The sequence below is a fragment of the Acyrthosiphon pisum genome, chromosome A1, assembly GCF_005508785.2.
Source record: "Acyrthosiphon pisum isolate AL4f chromosome A1, pea_aphid_22Mar2018_4r6ur, whole genome shotgun sequence".
In the NCBI taxonomy this organism is placed as follows: Eukaryota; Metazoa; Arthropoda; class Insecta; order Hemiptera; family Aphididae; genus Acyrthosiphon; species Acyrthosiphon pisum.
Window position 1 is genome coordinate 19,609,140 of NC_042494.1, and position 22,335 is coordinate 19,631,474.

General features: G+C 29.1%; 1 protein-coding gene across 2 annotated transcripts in view; it reads left to right on the plus strand.

Moving 5' to 3' along the window:
• The window catches only part of LOC100163711, a 42,655-nt gene that overhangs the window by 16,375 nt on the left and 3,945 nt on the right, over positions 1 to 22,335 (plus strand). Inside the window, exons 2-8 of one of the 2 annotated variants that reach the window (XM_003245107.3) lie at positions 13,139 to 13,258; positions 13,761 to 13,863; positions 13,940 to 14,067; positions 14,196 to 14,385; positions 16,855 to 17,050; positions 19,189 to 19,406; positions 20,334 to 20,603. In XM_003245107.3, coding sequence (XP_003245155.1) covers positions 13,139 to 13,258; positions 13,761 to 13,863; positions 13,940 to 14,067; positions 14,196 to 14,385; positions 16,855 to 17,050; positions 19,189 to 19,406; positions 20,334 to 20,603 — 1,225 coding nt within the window. The remainder of the gene's footprint in view (positions 1 to 13,138; positions 13,259 to 13,760; positions 13,864 to 13,939; positions 14,068 to 14,195; positions 14,386 to 16,854; positions 17,051 to 19,188; positions 19,407 to 20,333; positions 20,604 to 22,335) is intronic. The other variant, XM_001945458.4, reaches the window with a different exon arrangement.

Genomic DNA, 22,335 nt, shown 5'->3' on the forward strand with positions numbered 1-22,335 from the left:
TAAATAATATAGAAAAAAAAGTTTAGTGGAAAATGTACCAAATTACTGTAGTTCTACAGTTGTACTTTGTGCTTATTTTAGTGTGTAATGTATAGGTAGGTATAAAATGTATTTGTTTTCTACTATAAAAATTTTCATAAGCCCTATATTTTGATCCTATATTAATTGATACACTAGAAAATTCCCTGTTTCCGAACATCAGACACAGTCATGATATAGGTAATGAGACAATTGCCAGTCTTTTGGATGACATTGTATGGTATCGTATCGTTTATAATACGTTTGTATTTGAATTTTATGTATTTTTCGCAGTTTATAAGCAAGTTTAAAATTAAAAAATGGACTTAATTAATTCTAACAAAAATACCCTCAGTTTGCGCATAAGGGGTTTTTGTACAATTTCCACAAAGAATGTTATAATTTTTTTCGTTGGAGGTGTTCAAAAAACAGCTCTATGTCCATGTTTTGTAAAAACTGATTCAAACATGATTAAGCCAACTTTGATTTCTGTAAATAATGATTATGTGCATCAAGGAAATTAAAATCTTATTTCTGTGACTAAAATAAAAAAATTAATGGTGCAAAAAGTTAAACTAATAAACGATTTGCCTGCTCAAATTTTCTCGAAGATGGTATCAAAGTATCAAACATTCCCCGAAGTATACTCGTTGAATTTCCAAGATTAGAATATCTAAAAAGAACAATTAGAAACCACAGAGCATAATATGTAATGATCAGGGCTCGTAAGTTCATGCTCTAAAAATTGCCTAAATGAGCATGCATTTATGCACTCAAAAATTGGCAAAATATGCATTGATATATGCCTTAAAAAGTTAAAAAAAATATGCATTTATATGCACTAAAAATCTAAAACTATATTCACTTAAAAATGCTTATTTAAAAAAAATCATAAACAATTTTTGAAATAATATGAATTATCCATTTATTTTTTTATAATATTATATTTTATTTTTTTATGTCACTATTAAAAAAAATAGATTTTAAACGGTCGCGATTTTTTTCGCCAAATGTTGATTCTTTCATAGTACTTATTTCCATGAAAAAATGCATATTGATAAAATAATATGAATAGGAATATAAAAATCATGTATAATATTATGCCCGATAAAATAGAAATATGCATAAATATGCCAAATAGGCAAAAAACCTCTAATATGTAAAAAAATGCAAAATAAGACTTCACATATTTAACCGTGGTACCTTGAAATGGATTTCTATGTCATCTATCATTAAATACAACTTAAGATTTATATGTAAATTCATGAACTTACGAGACCTGGTAATTATCCACCTAAACCTAACCTAACCTAACCTACTTGTGGAAACGAAATAATTATTGAAGGTAAATAATATTGTACATTTTTAAAAGTCATTTTTTATTTATTTTTATTTAAATTAAGTACATATATTTAATGAATAAAATAATTAAAAGTTAAAATTATATTAAACCTAGGTAACTTAACCTAGGTACTCTCATGGTGATTGTTTTATCGAACAACACTCATTACTTGATATTTTTCACATAATTTTATGTCAATAAAAAAAATACATTTTTCAAAAAAATTATATATTTTACACATAATCTTTTTAATTTACTAGGAGAGTATCGGGAATATGAAAATGAAAGATTTTTGCTGTATGACAATGGCCCTAATGCTAATAATAGAATTTTAATGTTCGCCACTGATACTATTTGTTGTTATTGGCCAAATTTGATACCTGGTTTATCGACGGAAATTTTGGCCTCACTCCGGAATTGTTCAAGCAATTATACGTATACATATATTTATGTACAAATAACCGATTTATTATCAGCCATCTAAGAGGTCAATATTTCTTCAACATCCCTATTCGCCCGTTCAATTTATCCTTGGGTCTGGTTGTGACCAGGCTTGCCATGCACAATTTTGATGTCTCCCCACATTTCATTTAAATTTGTTATTATAGAATTTACAAACTTACGACCTAACCTAACCATTATTATAAGTGGTGTATAGCGGAAGCACCAAATGTTGTATAATCTATTAGATTTAAAGCGATTTCTTCGGCCCTTTTTGTCTTTAGAGGTTTTAAAATGACAAGTTTAGTTAAGTGATCTTGGTAGTTCACTATGTAGCGATAATTATTATAGTGTTTTGATTGAATGTCAATCAAATCAATGCGAAATGTAGAATTGGTTTTGTTACAAGTCCTCTCTTTGGATTCGATCGTTTTACTCGACAATTACTGCATAAGCCTAAATATGCCATAACTACCTCCGTTGTCACATTTCAATATTTTGTTTTTAACACAGCCATCATCCTATTTCTACCACCATGCCCTAGCTACTGCTAAATGTGCCGTGTGAATTAAGTACTTCAAACAATTCGTCTGTTGTGGCATACTATAAAACATCCGAGTAATTTTCAACTATAGGTTTAATTCATTTTTCTTTTCCACCAATTGTCACAACATCATATTTATGCATAAGTCTATTATTCATTACAGTTTTTTTTGTGTTCCAATTTTTAATTCTTTTACTTTTTGAATCTTATTGTTGTATTCGTCAGAACTAAAATAATATATATTATCACCTCTCTTTTTACTGTTGATATTTTTTTCGATTGATGCTTTAAATTTATTCTGGTTCTCCATACTTAAATATTATAATTAAATAAAACTACAACACTATAATTGAATTTATATTTTATTATATTTAGTTCACAATTAACATAAATTATTACAAATAATTATAAAACAGGCACTCTTCTCATATACAATCACTAGAATATACAGGTTAATACTAACTAATCAACTAATAGACTATTTCATATTATTACTTGGCTTATCGGCGTTATGACTTGCCAGGTTTCTACTTATTTATCAACTTCCGTCATGATATTTTTTAACTAACGAAGCTTTGTCGCGTACCTATACACTTATCATTGATCGTTCACAACGACATAAATGTGTTTGAACATTATTCTCAAACTAAACTGGGGATTGACTTCAATAACCGGGGAATGTCTACATTTACAACGTTTACATCATTCACATATATGTATATTTAATGAATATATATATTCAAATTCCGATTTTTGTGATTTTAAGTGAGTTCAGTTAAAGACACTTAAGTTGACAATCTAATAATCTAACAATCTAACTTTTTTAATCACACTTAAAAATTCCAAAAATCAGAATTGGAATATAATACCTAATATGTAAATTTAAACATAAAAATGGGGGTGAGCATGCTTAAAAAATCACCCTCTATAATATTATCAAATACTGTTGCTAAATTTATATCATATTATTAATTATTATTATTGATGTCGACTGTCATTGCCCATCGGTTAGTTGGTTTGGGTAATCGCTGTAGCAAGCCGTATCTGCAAAGTATAAAGTATAAAGCAAAGCTCGTGTTGCAATTTTTAAATTTCTAATTGTTTTCTAGTAATATTCGTATACATAGGGTTTAATCAAACAGTCAATCGAAAAACGGTTTGATTTGGCGCAATAGTAGTTACCAATAACTATAAAGTTAGATTTTATAATCGCCACGTATCGGTACAACGGCAACGGTTTGTTAAACACCGCAGCTGTGCCGTTATCACAGGATAATTTTGCCTAATAACAATATGCAGGCGTAATTATAATCGTCGTAGAAATTGAAATGTAACACTTTCTCTTCCGTGGTGGCTGACCGTGGCGAGTGTGACAATGCCGTTGTCTATATTTGCACACATAGTATATACAATATAATAAGACAACAATATGCATAATATGATGTACGTACTGTAGACTGCAGTAGTATACATTATATTATTATTATATAAAATAAATGACATAATATTATCTTATTAAAGTGACGCGTCTCTCCGATCAGAATACCGGACCGAGTCTATTATGGTATAATAATAACACTATTATAAATTATAATGATACGATTTCCGTAACCCGCGCGGGGACGTTTAAATTTAGACTACGTTATGATATTGGCGCCACACCAAAACGCTCAGCGGAACTACTAAACATTCGTAATATTAATCCAGATCTTGCCGTCATCTTATGATATTGTAAAATGATTTAATGTAATGAAACGTTTTAAACAATTGCAATCCATTTCGTACCTCGCTGGGGCGCCATTTCAGTTTTTTTTTACGGGTGTGCAAACAATTAAAGAGGAAAATTTTTTCCCAACACCAGGCCAATCGTTAAAAAAACGTTTATCGTGTTTTCACTGTAGAATTTCTATTTTATATTATCATAAACATACTTAGCCTTCATACATAACATAAATTAATAAATGAAATATACAATATTCATATTTTAGGTAAGTAATTCATCATTCGGCTTTTATTAATTTTAAATTTTTGAACGCATAAATTTGATTAATAGTTACTTACAGCGTACTCTCGGTAACTGGAATCTTGATAACTCGAAATTGTCCACATCTCGAACAAATAAGATTCCCCTTCAAATAACAATAACACATTGAGATTTTGAAAACTCGAAATTTTTAGTATTTTAAATGAGTTACTGAGAGTACACGGTATTTGAAATTAGGATACCAAACAAAAGGGAAAATACACAGTTAAAGATTGGTAAACTGAAGGTCATAGTATCAATGACGCATAGGCCAATTGTAGATAAAAAAAAATGTCAGGGCGTGTGGGTGTATTTTTGTTTTTTTCGTTTTCAATGATAGTTTTCACCTAACCGCAAAAACGTGCGTAATGGACCATTTGGCTATAATATTAACATACTGCAACCATATAGAATTTAGTGAAATGGAATAGTCGATACATCTGTAATCGCTCAAACCTCTCAAGACGTCGTCTAAGACAAATAAACATTGCAGGTATACACTTACTAATGCAATAAGTTTGTTCATATGGTTTTCAACATTTATTTTTTTTTACACACATTTCAAACCATTCAGGCGTATAACCTGCGTGTGCAAGTAAATGGTTAATTATAATATATTATAATGACTGTCAGGATAATCACATTATTTATTATATAAATATTGTCAACGTATAACATTTTTTTCCGATTAGATATATAAACCTACATAGGAGGCGTACCTATGCCGTATTTAGGATTTTCAAAATGGTGGAATAGAGGAAAATGGAATAGGGAAAATTTAGTTTTACATTAAAGATTATTATATGGATAATTTAGTCTTATGCAACCTATAATAAATGCAGCATATTAACATGTATATATCAAAATAAACAAAAATAAAGTATGGCGCTATAGTAGGTGTATCTTGGTAGGTGTACATATCAGTTCCCGTCTAAATCAAACGTCGGTGCATTTATTTGGTTTTGTGAAGATAATCAATCGCCTGTCGCAGATTGGATTTATGCATATACCAGGGGTGGCCAGCGAGAAGAGACTCGCGAGCCACCAAATATATTAATAAATATGGAAGAGCCAAGATGTAAAAAAAAAAAGGTCATATTATTATATATATTAATTTACGTCTAATGTAACGTTAAGATGCGAGCCGCGGTTTGGCCACCCCTGGCATATGCCATTAATTGATCTATTTTTGAATGTGGTTCGAAACTTTAAACTACTCTCTAATTTTTACTGATATTTCTAACAACCTCGCTGAAATTTTTATTAAAAAAGTTGTTTTTGAGTACATAAGATATTAAGATACAAACATACATTAAATTGTATTATACATGTAAGCTGTATAAGTCTCTTTTCTTTCTGTAACCAATAACGACCCTATACACAAGCAAAAAAATATTCGATTTTCGTGAAAACATGAACAAAATTCTTGCTTGAGCTACCTTATAACAATCTATATATATGTTGAACAAATAAGCTATTTACACTCCTCGAGTTCCGATGAATATTTGTGCAAAATTTGGTGCCAATAGATTCAGTTGTTTCCGGTGATTATCGGATACTAACCAACGCACAATATTATTATTCTATATAAATATATATATATACATTATATATAATAGCATTATACCTACCTACCTACTTATTTATTTACATTGACATTCGGAGGGAAAGTGCCGTAGAATTTGGCCTTCGCCAGTATATATATATATATATATATATATATAATATTATATTATTATTAGATATTATTACATACAGTGTCCGGTTGTATTTGTTTTCACCATATGTGATATGTCGGAACTTACTATAGCCCATAAATATATATTATATACACAATACACATAATATATAATATGTATACTTAATAATATAATATTGTAGGTACGTACTCCAGTGACCGTGTCGAATATAGTATGAACGTAAATCGTAATATATAATAGGTATCAGAATAATTCAGAAGCGATTGTTTCACCGACCACGTCTGACGATCCGTAATCATTGTTTTCCTTATGCAGACTGTAGTGTAGTAGTTGTGAACAGTTTTATATTGTTTGCTATTAACACACATGCACGCACCCAGAGGATGCGTGTGTCTTCGTTTAAGTATATAGGACGTGAATCACACATTTATACGTCGTGTAGACGTGTAGTTTATTATAATATTATTATATTAAGTGATTTACCCGTCGACCGCCCGTCGCGATGAGTTGACGATCATTCTTTGGTTTATATAATATTATAATTGTTGAATAATTTTCTCACGCACGCTCTAGTGCACATTTTTTTAACGTCACCCAACGTCCCTACTAACTGTTTGCGAGGCCATAAAATGTCTATTATTATTTCACGAAAAATCCTTGTTGTTGTTTAAAACAACCTATAGACTTATAATTTGTACTTATTTATAGGGAATCATAATATAAAATGAACAAAAACATAATTCGTTGAATTATAAAGTAGAACTATGATCTCATTATTTTTGTTACTGTCAATATTTATGAGCCGCCTATAGCGCAGTAAATTTAAATGTTATTGTACACTATTCAAATGTTGTAACAACGTATTATCTATATTACATACCTACTACTTATTTTATTTATCTTTCGATCAAAATAAAAATTATCAATTATTCATTTATTTGGTTTTCTCCGACAAAGAAATTTACAGCTTCTGAACAACCAAAATCAAAATCATATTTTTTTTTGTTATAAGTTTTTAGTTGTATAAATTATACCTTAACATTTACAAGAGTTGTTATTATAATTTATTGTATATAATATATATTGAGATATAATAATATGACTGTTAAATATGGTTTTAATATTTAACATTTTTAAATACGTGTTAAACCTATTTTTATAGTTGGTAATATGATTAGCTTGTATTTTATTTTGTTGACAAATGTATAGTATTTTCTACCACAACGATTTCATTATCTGAAATTTATTAACTTAACCTACCTATAATCTATAACAATAATTGCCTGTATTGATATTGATACGCAGCACAATAATAAATTAATGTTTGGAATAAAATTCCAAGTGTAAACAATGTACTAAACATATTACATAATATTATTTCACTGATATAAAATAAGATAAAACTAAATAAAATTAAAGTATGAAATTACTAGAATCCTAGATAATTAGCATAAAGTTGTCGAATTTTTCAAGGCTTGGGTTATGGCGATGAAAATGTTCGGAAATACTTACCTACGTTAGTTTTATTTACAAAGTTTACGACTAGGTAATTTTTGAGGAACATGTAGGAATTGTGAACATCTCAGTTCAATGTAAAATGTGAAAAGCAATAAACTAGACTAGTCTTAAGTTAGGTACTGAAAAGCTTAAAGTGTTTGAATTAGAAACATGAGTTTTTATATTACCGAAATTGTTCAGTGTAAGTAAGTAATTAGTGTCACACTAATGGTTTCTAACTTAAATTTTGTTGGAACTTGATTATATTTTATATAACTCATAGATATATTATAAAGCAAAAAAATTTGAAAAAATTTGATGTTACGCCGTACTACTGAACTAGACCTATATTTGAGTATAATTTTGACAATATTTCTAATTCAAATAAATATAACAATAATTGTTATATTTATATTTTTATTAATTATTAATAAAAATATAATCTCTTTCAGTTTTTAATTTTAATATATTATATGCAATATGACGATATTATAATATATTATATAATTAGTAATTACCTATAATAATATGTATATTTAGGTACACAGTACACGGTACACCTATTTAATAGCTAGGTATTTTAAATGTTTTATTGAACTATTTAATAATAAAAAAAAGTAAATATTTATTTTTAAGTTTAAAGCTTAATCAACAAACTGAATAGCAATAGTGACTTTCAATAGTATACAATAGCTATACAATATAAAATAAGACGTGTTTTGTAATCCAATTTTGTCTCGGCTCATATGTTAAAACCTGAAAGAGTGTACGAGGTCAATCAGAGCAAACTGTCTCAAATAAAAGCGTATTGTAGAGTAATTTCCGAGTTGGAGGGGAAGTAACACTAAGTTGTCGTTATGAATTATAATTTAAATCTAACTAATATCCCGTTTTTCATGACAACCTATGATATTATTATAAGTATATATAACATTATACGTATACGTATAAATATAATGTTATTTGTGTGTATATAATACTGGGTATTATATTATTATGTATTATGTACATCCCGGCGAAGGCCGTATTGAAGGTAAAATTCAAATAAATTATAAATATTAGAATTTAAAAGTACCCAATAACGGCATTTACGCCAGTACGTGTTTATGTATATTTTATGCTATTTAAATTTATTACAAACAAAACAAATAACAATTGTTTTCATATTTACTCTGGATTTATACTTAGTGTTTATAGCTAAAATATCTTAAAAAGTATAAGGTACTTAGTTTCCGTGTAGGCAAAAAAATGATTTAAAAACATATAGGTAATTTTACTTTTTGATAAAATTAAAAAAAACTTTTAAATAGCTCTCTTATTGATGATTAATGTTTTAAATATTGTATAGATAGATTATTTATGAATTTATTACATTAAAATATTAAATTGAACTACTTGGTAAATAATTAAAAGTAGTGTTGGAATATCGAATACTTACAAAATATATACATAATATATTTAAACATACGCATATTACATATAGTTTATAATTTACATATTTAGTATTTAGGTCCTGAAAATAATAATAATGATAATATAATATAATTTTAATATAATATATCTTTTCGAAAATCAATAATTGTAATATTATGATAAAATTTGGATTTGTATTTTTATCATTAATTTTAAAGCGTATTGATATGAAGTCATACTAGCTATTTTCAGTTCTTGTTTGTTGTGCCAATTATTATTTTTAAAAGTGAAAGATTCTTGAAATCCTCCAAAGATTCGGCTTACCTTAAACGGAGTTATACAGAGGTTGGAACTTTCAAAAAGTTTATTTTAAAATATATTAATTTTTTCAAAATGATTTTGTTTAATATTTAGGTGCATTATCGTAATTTATTTAGGTTTTTTTATTTATTGGTTCATAATTAATACTATTATATAGTGTTTTGCTGCCAACGCTGAAATGGATGATGAGAGAAAACTTATGTGTTCCTACGTATTTGGAGAGTCCAGTTTGGTGTCATAATACTTTTTTTCCTGTTATGCCTATAAGCACAAAAGTGATTACTTACATGTGAAACACCGTTGTGTTAAATGCGTGGGAATATTATGTCTATAATCATATATTCGATTATTTTATGAAATATTTGAATTTACTTTCGCCGACAACATTATTATATTCAATGACTAGTTTTAATGTAATATTTATTGTTATGATGCAACTTTTATTGAGACCGTTTTGAGAGTCCGGTGCAAGTGATGTCCGTAATGATTAAATATATTATATGTCATTGAAAACTAATAATAAATAATGAAAAATACTGTATAATTAATATTCAATGCATTCCCATTTTCCATGTATTTTTTTTTATTACTTTGTAGAAGTATTTAGTTTACTAAATGTCTAAATCAATGGTAAAAGTAACCAAATTTGGATTGAATTTGGAAACCTAGATTTCTTCATTTATTTGAATAGATTTATAATTTTATCAATAATTTATCACTAATTAACCAGTAATTCCTATAACAATTTGACTTTTATCTTCAAAAATAAATATTTATTTGATAAATATAATTTTGATTCTTGTTGTCAGTAACAATAATTGTGTCGATGAATAATATTTCGTTTTTTTTCTTATTTATTCTTCAAGAAAATGGGCCCCACTGAATATGTTCGTGTGGGGACCCATATGCTTTTACAATGCTGAACAAATAATAAACAAAATTAATTCTTATAATATTTGAAAGTGGGTATGTTTGCATATTTTAAGTTTAAAGCATAGGTATTTACTAAGTAAATAAGTGCAAGCGTAATTTATTTGTGACAAATTGAATTCTCGTCCATATAATGATTTATGTACTTATAGTTTTAATTTTGTATTAACGTTATTATCACGATATCACATAAATATTAATAAAGTTTATTCATTTGAAATGTGAAATTAAGTGCTTTGTGCTAAAAGAATACTAATACTTTTCAAAATGCACGTGTCATCGTCAAAAGTACCGGTATTTTTCTACAACATAATACCTATACGGCTATACGCAAATGCATTTTCTAATTAAAATTTAATTCACGCGTCTAGAAAAAAGAAATTCACATTTGTATTATTTTCCCTATTTGATTATTAAATTATCTAATATTATATCATTATCAATATAAAAGATAATTTATCTTTTATAAATATTGGTTAAATTTGTTTTTCTCAAATTCTGATACCTAATGATAAACCCCGTCATCGTTTCAGAATAATAAATATTATAGATTCGTTATTATTTTACTAGTTTTTTACAGGTACCTATTCAAACCTAAAACTATGGTAGGTAATTGATAAATGTATATTGAGTGTAGTTATAAAACCATAATTTTTTTACGCATTTATTCACATAAATCATTATTCATCAGTTTTGATTAAAATTGTATTGTTTAGTGACAAGGGCATTTTTTAAACGCCAAATATATAAATTAAAACCTAAATTTTTCTGTTTGCACTCGCACAATACAAATTACATGGGCACTGGCGGTATACATTGAAAATAGAATAAATTATTATCCTCATTTTGAATGTACATAACTTATGTATTAAGTTTTAAAGTAAAACAATAAGTTGTTAATTATGAAGTTAAACGTTTTTATAAAATATTCACTGTAATTTTGGCTCTTATATCTAACATCGAACAAATTCGGTTACGTTTTATTTATTCTTTGCAATATTTTATACGAAACGATACTTGCCATCTGGTATTTATATATGTATATATTAAAATATAGTATATGAGTTGTGCGGAGTTATTACTACAGCGACGATCGAATAAAACGCTCCATTGCGTATATAGTTTTTTAAGTTTTAACACTATCTATATCTCTCTGTTGCTAAAATCTGCCCACTTTTTAGGTAGGTATCTTATGTATTATTATTCATTATTAAGTAATATTCTTATGTGTGTATAGTTAAATAGAATTATACTCATAATAATAGTTATGATAATGATGATATAACATTACCTCCTCTCTATGCTTAGATGTATTATTGCCGGAGGCGACTGCCTTTCAGCCCATCTCTTCTATTGCAGAAAAACGAGTTTAACCCTAGCTCCAGCTGATGTCGAACAGAAGTCACTATAGTCAGTAGTAACAATCTCGTGTACGAGCCTAATACGTATATGAGTGTATACGACATAATATTGTGTTCATCGTATTAAATTCGACAGTTCTTGTGCATGATCTATTATATTGTATGTTTGTATGTGTGTTGGGACCACAACCGATAAAAGACGATAAAATTAAAATTACGTAATTTACCGGTACCATCTTAAATATATACAAAAATCGAAATTTTCTATTCTTACCGATTAATTGCGATTTTTACCAAAAAAATTGGCAAACGTTGAGTATTTTAGTTCATCACGATTTGATTGTTTCCACATTCGCCATAAAGTTATTATATTATTGCTTTCACTAGATGTGTTTCATGAAAATATATTTAGATAACTACCTGTATAATTATTAAATAGGCTTTATTACCTTACTGTGTTTCGTTTTTATCTTTTAGGCATCAAAAAACTTGCGTGTTGTGTTTTTATTATAGGTATTTAAATGTTTTACGTGAAAACATTTAGTACAAACATAAGTTGTCAGTCGAAATAATAAATGTGCTTATGTCGTCCTTCAGGTAAATTTTTCAATTCGAAATGTCATAGGTCTTTAACATGTGAAAATAAATAGTTAATACAAATAGATACGTCAATAACCTTTCGTACAATTTTTTATAGTATATTCCCGGTAATTAACGTAAAAATATTTTCATGCAAATTACATAAATTTATATTATTTTGAAATTTGTTGGATGGTAGCACTAATCTATTTTCTAAGTTTTTTTTCATCTTTATATGACGATCATAGGCGCAAATAGCGTTTGGGATTGTGGAGGGGGGGGCTATAAAGCCTTACTTTGATAATATTGAATAAGTTTAAAACAAAATGTAGAAAATTTTTGGGGGGTTATGGACATTTTTGGGAGGGTTTAGCCCCTAAAGCCCCCCCAGCGCCTATGAGGGCGATAGACATTTAATGAATCTCTATAATTTAATAGATTTATAATGGAAATTAATAATCATATTCAAAGATCTACGATTTATATAGATATATTATTTTAAATTATTTGTATCTTAATAAAGCTGTCCGAATTTGTTAGTTATTTTATTAGTATATTGGTATTATTATTAGTTAATCTCATAAATACGTATATACACCTACCTAGTACCTACTTATACATGTACATAAATAAATGTGATAATTACATTGACTATAGCCATTCACATATTATTGTGTATAATATTTAATTTATTCTATAATATAATGATACATCTATAATATATTGTATTTTAGTAGGAAGTAGGAAATGGTTTCTGAATCAAATGACACGCCTATTTAACACGTAATGTGACATTTAACTGTTTTTTGAACAACTGATTATCATTTAACTGTAATTTGAATTTATATGTAAATTAATGTTGGTACATACATACAACAAAAGTGGAATTCAATAACTGTTTTGTTGATATAAAAAGTAATAACATTAGAGTATAAAATATTTATAATATTTAAATTGTTTATATTTTAGAATCAAATACTCGACCGCGTGAAATGTGATCATGTAACTGTTACAAAACCAGAAGAAGATCGACGGAGAAGGACCATAATTGTCGAGAAAAAAAATGGAAGTTATGGCTTTATGCTCCAAGTAAATATTATTGAGTACCTACCTACATTTTTTAGTACGAATTTCTAACTGTCAATCATAAATCATTACTATTTTTAAAATAAAGTTTATTAAAAAAAATTATTTTTTTATAAAATCAACGAAATCGTTTTTTTTTCAATAACTATCTATCTATTCTATTTATCTATAATTATTTACACGATTAATTCTATATTTATAACATATTGTTCAATGTCATTGTAACGTGTGCAGTATAACTGTAGTGAAAAAAAACCTATATAGTTAATGTTTAATATATTTCTTTAGTTATCGTTAAATTAGGTATAGGAATTTTATTGATAATGAATAAAAAACTGATAAATATGGAGTATTTACATGTTTTTTCTATTAAACTGACAACATAGTGTAAATTCTTTTTATTTATGACTAGTGCGTCTCTTTTAAATTATAACAATATATTATATAGGTACCTAGATAATATATTATTTATTATGTATTTAATGTTTTTTTTTTTTTTTTTAAGAGTTATGGCATTCACTATAAAAAAGAGCAGGAGATTGAAATGATAACATATGTGGATCACGTAGACTATGATGGACCGGCATATAGAGCCGGGATGAGAGAAGGTGAAATGAATTGATTTTTAATGTAGGTACCTTCGTGGATAAAACACAATAACTGACACTTTTTACCTTGTCGTAGGTGACGTAATACTGTCAATAAATGGCGTCGACATGGAAAAGGCTGACCATAAAGCTTTGGTTAGCTTTATAAAAAGCTGTGATTCACGAATGAGAATGGTTGTACTATTTGAAGACTGCGTGCGTAAGGTTAGAATTGGAATAATTGAATATAATAATAATATAAACTCGTTGCGCCCATACAAAATACCTATATATACATATTATATTACCTATAATGTATACAAAATAAATTAAAAAATATGTATTTTCTATAGGTTGATTTACACATGAGATATATACAACTTCAACGTACGCTTCAGGCCAAAGTTGAAGAACTGGAAAAAGTCGAAATCAAAGAGAGAGAGCTCATGGAAGGAAAATGGAAAACGCACAGTTTGCCAGCGAGAAAAAAGTCTAGTCATTCTTCTAAGGACACTGCCAACCAAAATATATTGACTGAAAACGGTAATCATACAATAATATACGTAAAATTAACTTAAAATATACGTACCTTTACTTACCATATTATTTTTTTTCACCATATAACTAATATTACTTATATCATAGTCATTTGTTTTTTTTATTTTTTTCTCTTCAATCAGTTTTTGGTTCTTAATTTATGATAGAGAATAATATTATAATCGTATGTATAATAATTATAACGTGAGGTTCTGAAGTTCTACCGAATTAATCTGCACGATTTTTATTTAACCAAGTTCCAAGCGTAAAGGTTTACGCATTTATTGAGAAAACTACAAAAGTTAATTAATTAAGTATAGTCATTAGCGTTTTTACACTTTGTATTTTTTTGTAGTAAAAACTACGTGCGTTTCCGCATGCAGCGTGTACCGCACACCGCACACGTCATATTTATGAGTTATTACTTATTAATAATATGCTACGTCAACTGCTGCGACGTCGTCGACACCGTTTTTTTTTTATCTATTAAACGTCGAACGAAATAGTCAACGGCGGCGTGGCAACAGAACCTACCGTCGGCATAGGATTTAATATTAGCGCAGCTATTACAAAGCGATATTGCACGGGTCAGCTTGAACTTTAACTTAAAAATCTATTGATAATAATATGCAAGGGAATTTTGTAGAAGCGTAGCTTGAAAATAGTTAATATTTATTTTATTTTTCATTAATTTTTTTAAAATTGTTGTGCCAAATTTTCTCACTGGTTACAGGCGTTACAGCTATAGGTAGTAGTAATAGCAAGTATAATTGGGTGTGTGCCCGGGCACAGCTCGGATTCGAACCGGAACTGTGATGTGATATCTCAACCTGTCTGCAGTAAATATTGTAATTCTTAACAGTCCTATGGCCATTAAGTATTAATGTTATATTGCAGCTATAATGCCATACTACATTACTACATGTACCAAATATTAATGAATTTACATCAAGATAATAATTCCTCTATTACACTACTACTACTACAGTACTAACGATACATATTATATTTAAACATATGTTTATAGTCGTTGACAGCTCACAGAGACCTACTCTAGAGATATTTTACAATTACCTACATGAAACAAACTTTTTGCGTCTCAGATAACAACATTTAAATTTTATTTTATTTTCACTGGCTATTTGAGTTTTGAGATTTTGGACGTAAATAACCTATTAATACGGAATGTCGAATAATTTATTTTGTGATACCTACACAGCAGATACAGCCAAACAGGTAGCAAAATAATTTTAGTGTATTTGACGTTTTCGCCAATAATATGCCACGCGTAACGTAAAAAATAATTTTGAAAAAATATCAATCACTCTTTACACTCAAAAACCTAATTTTCTAAACCAATTTTTAGCATAGTTCTCACATACCTACAATAATTAATTATTTTTGTATAATTCAATAATAATTTGTATTATTATAGTTTACTTATTTATCGCACTTTGTATACTTATTAAAAAGGTTACTTTTAAATTTGTCAGGTGAATAAATGTTTGTATCTGTGGATATAACTAACGCATATATCATTGATTGTTGGAAGCTGAAAATAGAATTCTCCTAGTTAGGTGATAGTTACGCTTGATGAAACACTCCTTTCAGGGATGGTTTAATATCTACTGTAAAAAAATAAGAGGTATAAAAGCCGTGGAAATAAACAATTAGGCTTGATATTTGTTTTATTATTGTTATGTATATACATTTAGTATATCTACTGTTTCATGACAAAATACTGGAGGCACTATAGCGTATAGAAATAGGCTCTATTATTTTTATGGTTTTATCAATTATAAGCTTATTGTTCAGATTATAATGTAATAGATGGCCTAACACAAGTTTAAAAATATTTATATATATTATATTATATTTATTTGTTTTATGCACTTCAAAAATATTATAAAATTAAAAATATTCAAAAAACTACAACATAAGTTATAACATAGTTAATTTATAATATAGAGTAAATTTATTGCTATTAACTATTAAATTGTAAAATATTAGTAGTAAATAAAATAGTTTTAACTATAATAATAATAACGGTTATTATTGTTAAATAATGTATACTTACTATAATGTTCTAAGATGGACTTTGCAAGTAACTATTAAAGTATAAGTAACCCACATATTTAAGTTAAGCTTAATTTTGATTTAAAACATTTTAATTTATATATATTATTTGGAATATAAACAGGTTTGACAATAATTGCCATCAAAATTTAGATTTTTGGCTCTGCGTAATTACGTTTCATAATTATCTGCAAACACATTATAAACATTAATTGTTAAATTATATTTTCATAATATTCTACAAGATTTAAAATTATTATTGTTACCATACTTCGGTAATACGTATGAATGTTATTTAAACTTTTTCAAATCAATTTAACTCAACTCACACATTATAGTTAAATTATTATGCAATGGTCTGTACATATTATATCATTTTTAATGTTTATAAAATTACAGGTGAAAGTTCTATGTCCAGGCCTACATTATCGACTGAAGACGTGGCCAAAGTACAGCCAATTTATGTGCCTAAACAAAATTTTATGTTGGCTTATCGACCACACCATTTCATTGATCAGCACGGACGTTCCTATTACTTGCATCAGCCCGCCACTGCCATAATCAATGGAGATTCAAGTTACGTCGGTTGGCACAGGTAATTAGAATATGTATAATGTATATTGTATATACCTACAGCCATATATACATCATAGGTCATTGCAATATTTACTATACATAAAAATACAATTAAAATGTTTGAAATCTTTTATTCCCGTTCCATATATTTAAAATTCTTCCGATATTATTATTGGTGCAAAATAAATTTGTTTTTAAGTTTTAAATAAGAGTTAACTTTGCGTAAGTAATTTGTACCAGTTTACATGCAAAAACTGACCAAGAAAAAAACCCTAATTAATAATTTATTACCAGCCCATCTATCATTATGCTAATTTTAATGATATAATATGAACTAGAAATCATGGAAATATATTAATGCAAATAGTATAATCAAATACAATAGTACTTATACCTTAATATGTAATATTTGTTTTTATGTTTAATACACTAATTAAATATTTAAGGAAAAAAATAAAAGTTAATTTATTACTTTCACCCGTGTTAACGGTTAATGTTACAGTTGTTATTCATAATGTGAAATAATCATTATTTGTCTATGTTTGGGTGAACCTAATTACTACAATTATTTAAGCAATATCATGTTATTTATTCGGTACTTATGTACCTACTTTAAATTTTAACTTTTTCAAAGATACTGATAAAATTAATAGGTAGGTCACAAATTATTGTGACGGTTTGCGTCATTCAATTCTATATAGTCGTCAAATTTGATTTATTTGATAATAATTTCATACCCGATCATATATTAATTTCAGATGCTTTAATAAAAAATAAAATTGCCAACCTCGTTCTGAAAAGTAAAATGTGATATAAATTATAGGGTCACAACACTCACCAGTCACCAACTCATATGTACTGAAAATTATTTTAATAATGTAGCCCTGATTTTTATATTATTCATCATTATTATATAAAATATTAAGTGTAGAGCTATTCGGTGTCGGTGAGATTTAAACTCATCGTAATGACGAAAAATTGTATATGCGGGTCCCTTTGGGCGCTTTTCGTGAAAACGTTTAACCGTACTTATTCTATACAATTATGTAGATTATGATATTCTATAATAGTATAAATAGAAACGATATATGGGACAGACATAAATGCTCCTGCAGCTTCGAGTCATCCTTGGAACAAGTCTCCAATAATCGGACATGCAGTCTTTGTCTGCGGGAAGAATATTAATTATAATTGTCAAACACCACCACTGAACGAACCGTATAAATTGCGGCATGAGCTTTTATTGATGGCGCTTCGGTGGGGTTGACACGAGAATACCTTTTCCCCGCCATCGCCGATGAAGAGACTGTTCATTTTCCGTTTTCATTGCGAGGTCAAATATCTTTTCGCTTTGGGCTCTATTTATCGCGGTTGACTTATAATTATACCGTTAAAAATATAATATATACTTGTGGTCATAGACAATCAATAATATTCTAGCCACTCTATCGCTTCTCTATATAGTGACTATTCTACAAAGACTGACATGACGTAATTTTAATACCATAATAGCTAATTTTGAATATTAAGCAACTTCAATTACATTATAATTTCTGTATTTATTTTATATGAAATAAATAATAAGCGAGGTCCTAATTATTATCGTATTTATAATTTATGTAATAGGTACCTATTATATAAATAGTAGCACATATACAGTCAATATTTTTTTTATGGTTCTTATATTTGCCTTAGTGCGAGTGTGGTGACCATATGCCATTTCTTACGGGACAGTCCCGTTTTTTGGCTCTTTGCAGAGAAGCTGTTACGTTGTCCACGGTGAAATTTTTGGGACACTAAAATTTCCCGTTTTTAGAAAATAGGAAAATAATTTTTTGTCGATGAATTATAATTTGTACCATCTATATATTCTATTGTGGGAAAAACTTTTTTCCGATTTTTACACTTATTTGGCGCACCGAGATAGGTAACCAGAGAATAATGAAATATGCGAGGACATAATATTATAATCGCCACGATATCAACATTCAGCGCCAACACAATATTCGACTGTATTCTCCCTACACGGTTATTGTCCCGTTTTGACCTAAAACATAATATATTATGGACATATTATGGTCATCTATGTATATATGACCTATAGATGTCAATCATCAATGCGCATATACTAATCGTAACCTAACCGTGTATTTTCAGCAATCGCTCGATTAACAGCAGTAAAAGCTGCGACCAACAAGAAAACTGGGCGCCACCGGATCAACCGGTTCAGCAGAGGAGAAGATCGCATTACGTGGTGGAAGTCAGCCGGCGATGCAGCACGTCGTCGGACGTACCAAATCGTTCGCAGCAACAACAACCGCACTGCAAACAGCACAACTTCACCAACAGAGCATCGCAGCGGTCCTCGTCACAAGGTAAATATCGGATATACCTAGTACTACGACATGTACATACACGTCCGTATAACGTAATGTATTATAAACAATAATGCTCATATATGACGTATAATATTAAAATCGCAACTAATTTACGTCGTCAGACTAAAATTACTGTGGAAATATTTTACTTACCCACCAACAAATTGCGTACCTATATATAGGTAATTATGAATTATGTGCTACGTTCACTGGCGAAATTTGATGGAAATATATTTTTTTTGGAAGGGTTGTAGATTTATATACGATTTTAGCATAAGATATTATATTATTATCCTATACAAGTATATACTTTAAAACTCTTTTTGGGGGTAAATCTAATAATATCCCCTTATCGCCTTCCTTCCTCACAAACACCCCGAATTGCGTCTATGCGTGCCAATAATATAATAATAACTATGCGTTTCGCTGCAATAACGGTATATATATATATATATATATATAGGTAATATAATTACAGTAGAACTTGCACAACTCGAAAAACATAATATATAGAAAGTAGAAACATATAGGTACAAGTATATACCTATTTATATAATATATAGTATGTAATTTACCTGAAACGTGCTAAAAAAATAACTTGCTCTTGCCAACCGTAAAATATAACTTTGAAACTATGTACCTATTGGCCTTTTTTTGCCTCCATTGGTTTTCGAGTTGTAGAAGTCCTGCTGCGGTTACAGCCGCGTAAGTGCGTAACTCGTGGCGTTATTTATACCTATATGAATTGCTTTGGAGCCGCTTTGCACCTTTACACTCGCTCACTCGTCGTATGTATACTTAAATATAACACGGTAGGCGGTGGTGTATTTATTTTTCTTCTTGTACTTCTCTTACTTCTTCTTCTTCTTCTTCTTCTTTTCCGTTTTTGTTTGTTTGTTGTTTCCTATATGCTTTCCGGTGTAGGCGATAACTGTCCGCGATGGGGTTGCATACGCACCGGTGGAGGCGCATCCAGTCGGCGGAGGAACGATGGCGGCGGAGGACATGACGCCGACGACGACGACGATGATAACGACGACGACGACGATGACGATGGAGGCAGCGTGGAGGCGTACGATCTTTCGGCGGACGGCGGGGCGGCCTGCTGCCCGGGATCGCAGTGTGTGCCCACCAGGAGACATCGGCGCAGGCGCAAGTCATCGTCAGCGCGTGGCGGCCGCGACAAAAGCCCAGGCAAGCTACGACTGCTGCTCCAGCGGTCCCGGGGACCTCGGTGTTGGCCGCGTTGCTTGTCCCTGTTGTTCGGCGGATGCCAACTTAGTGGTTGTTGTTGTGGCTGTGGTCTTCGCACACGCACTTGAAATCGTATACATGATATGTATAATATGCACGCAACGACAAATACGCATTATATTTTCGTTGTTATATTTTATGTTGTTATGACCTATATTATAGTTTGCGGTATCGTAGACAGTATATTATATAGTAATGTTGTAGTATACCTAGTGTATAGTATAAGACAATATATCATTGTTATTATTATATAGTATAGTACACCTTAAATATAATATACCGCACACTCGTCATCTGCCCACCCACACCCCACTTACTTGCAGAGCTGCACGTATATACGCCTATTATACTAGATAATAATATTATTAGATGTACCTAAATATATTATTCGTCGTTGACTTTTTTCCATAATATATTATATACCTATAAATACTTTTTATCATATTTTTCGTTAATATTTTTGTTTTCTTAAATATTTTACTCCGACCACATATAAATATTATGTTATATAGATTATAAAATTGTGAGCATGATAGGTGTAATGATAATTATATATATATACGTAAATGTATACCTACGCATACACCGGTGCATCATTGTTCGTTTGTTTGTTTTTGAGTTTTTATTGTTGTTTTTTAAAATAGCTAGTGCTCGAATTGAAAGTGACAAAAACTCTCTTATTAAAAAAAAAAAAACTACGTATATCCAACTAATTACATTCTAATTAATGAGACATTTTTAATATTCAGGTAGCTATATTTTTTTGCACTTTTACCCACCCTTCTGATTTTTTCTAAATTCAAGGACTGCGTATAGAGAGTTATGATATACTGGTGTCGAAGACTGCAGGGGTAGATTTTTTTTTATGTTTTTCGACCTTGTGGCATAATATGTTCCCATAATTAAAATAATATATATATATTATACACAAATAACGGGTAGGTAGGTACTTGCATTTTTTCAAACGTTTTTTGCACCTTTCCAGTTAAAAACAGAAATCATTAACAAATCGTCGTCATAATAAAACATAATATAATATTATAATTATTAATACCCCTGACCCCGTCCCTCTATAATGTTACTCCACTAGTTACTCGCGTGCTCGATTTTACCAACCTACTACTTTTATATCACGTTCGGACGCGTTAATATTTTTATTGTTTTTTTTTTCATTCATGTATTTTATAATTATATAAATTATATCACCTAAATATTTTACGCGTGTACAAGTTTTTTTTCATTCGTATAAACACGTTGTTGTATACACCTATTCGTGTGAGAAATATATTATTTTATCCATTTAAAACAAATAATCATAATATATTAGAAATAATAATAGATATTATAAATGCATGGATTTATACGTTTATTTATTACTATTTTTTTAGCCATGTCTTGCATGCCAGTAGAGTTGACGGTTTATGTGATACACTAACAGTGCAGTGGTGTAGCCAGGATTTTGCTTTTGGAGGCAGATAATTTATTACATGGGGGATGTTCAGCTAGGATCCCTCATAAGTTTCATATGATCATGATGCCGTGGGTATAACATTTTGGACAGCAATCTTCATTCAAATTACAATTTTAACACATAGGTACTATGGTTACGTTTACATAATACACCAAAAACTTTTTTAAATTTTTCGGAAGTTCTACAGTCCCTTCACCCTCC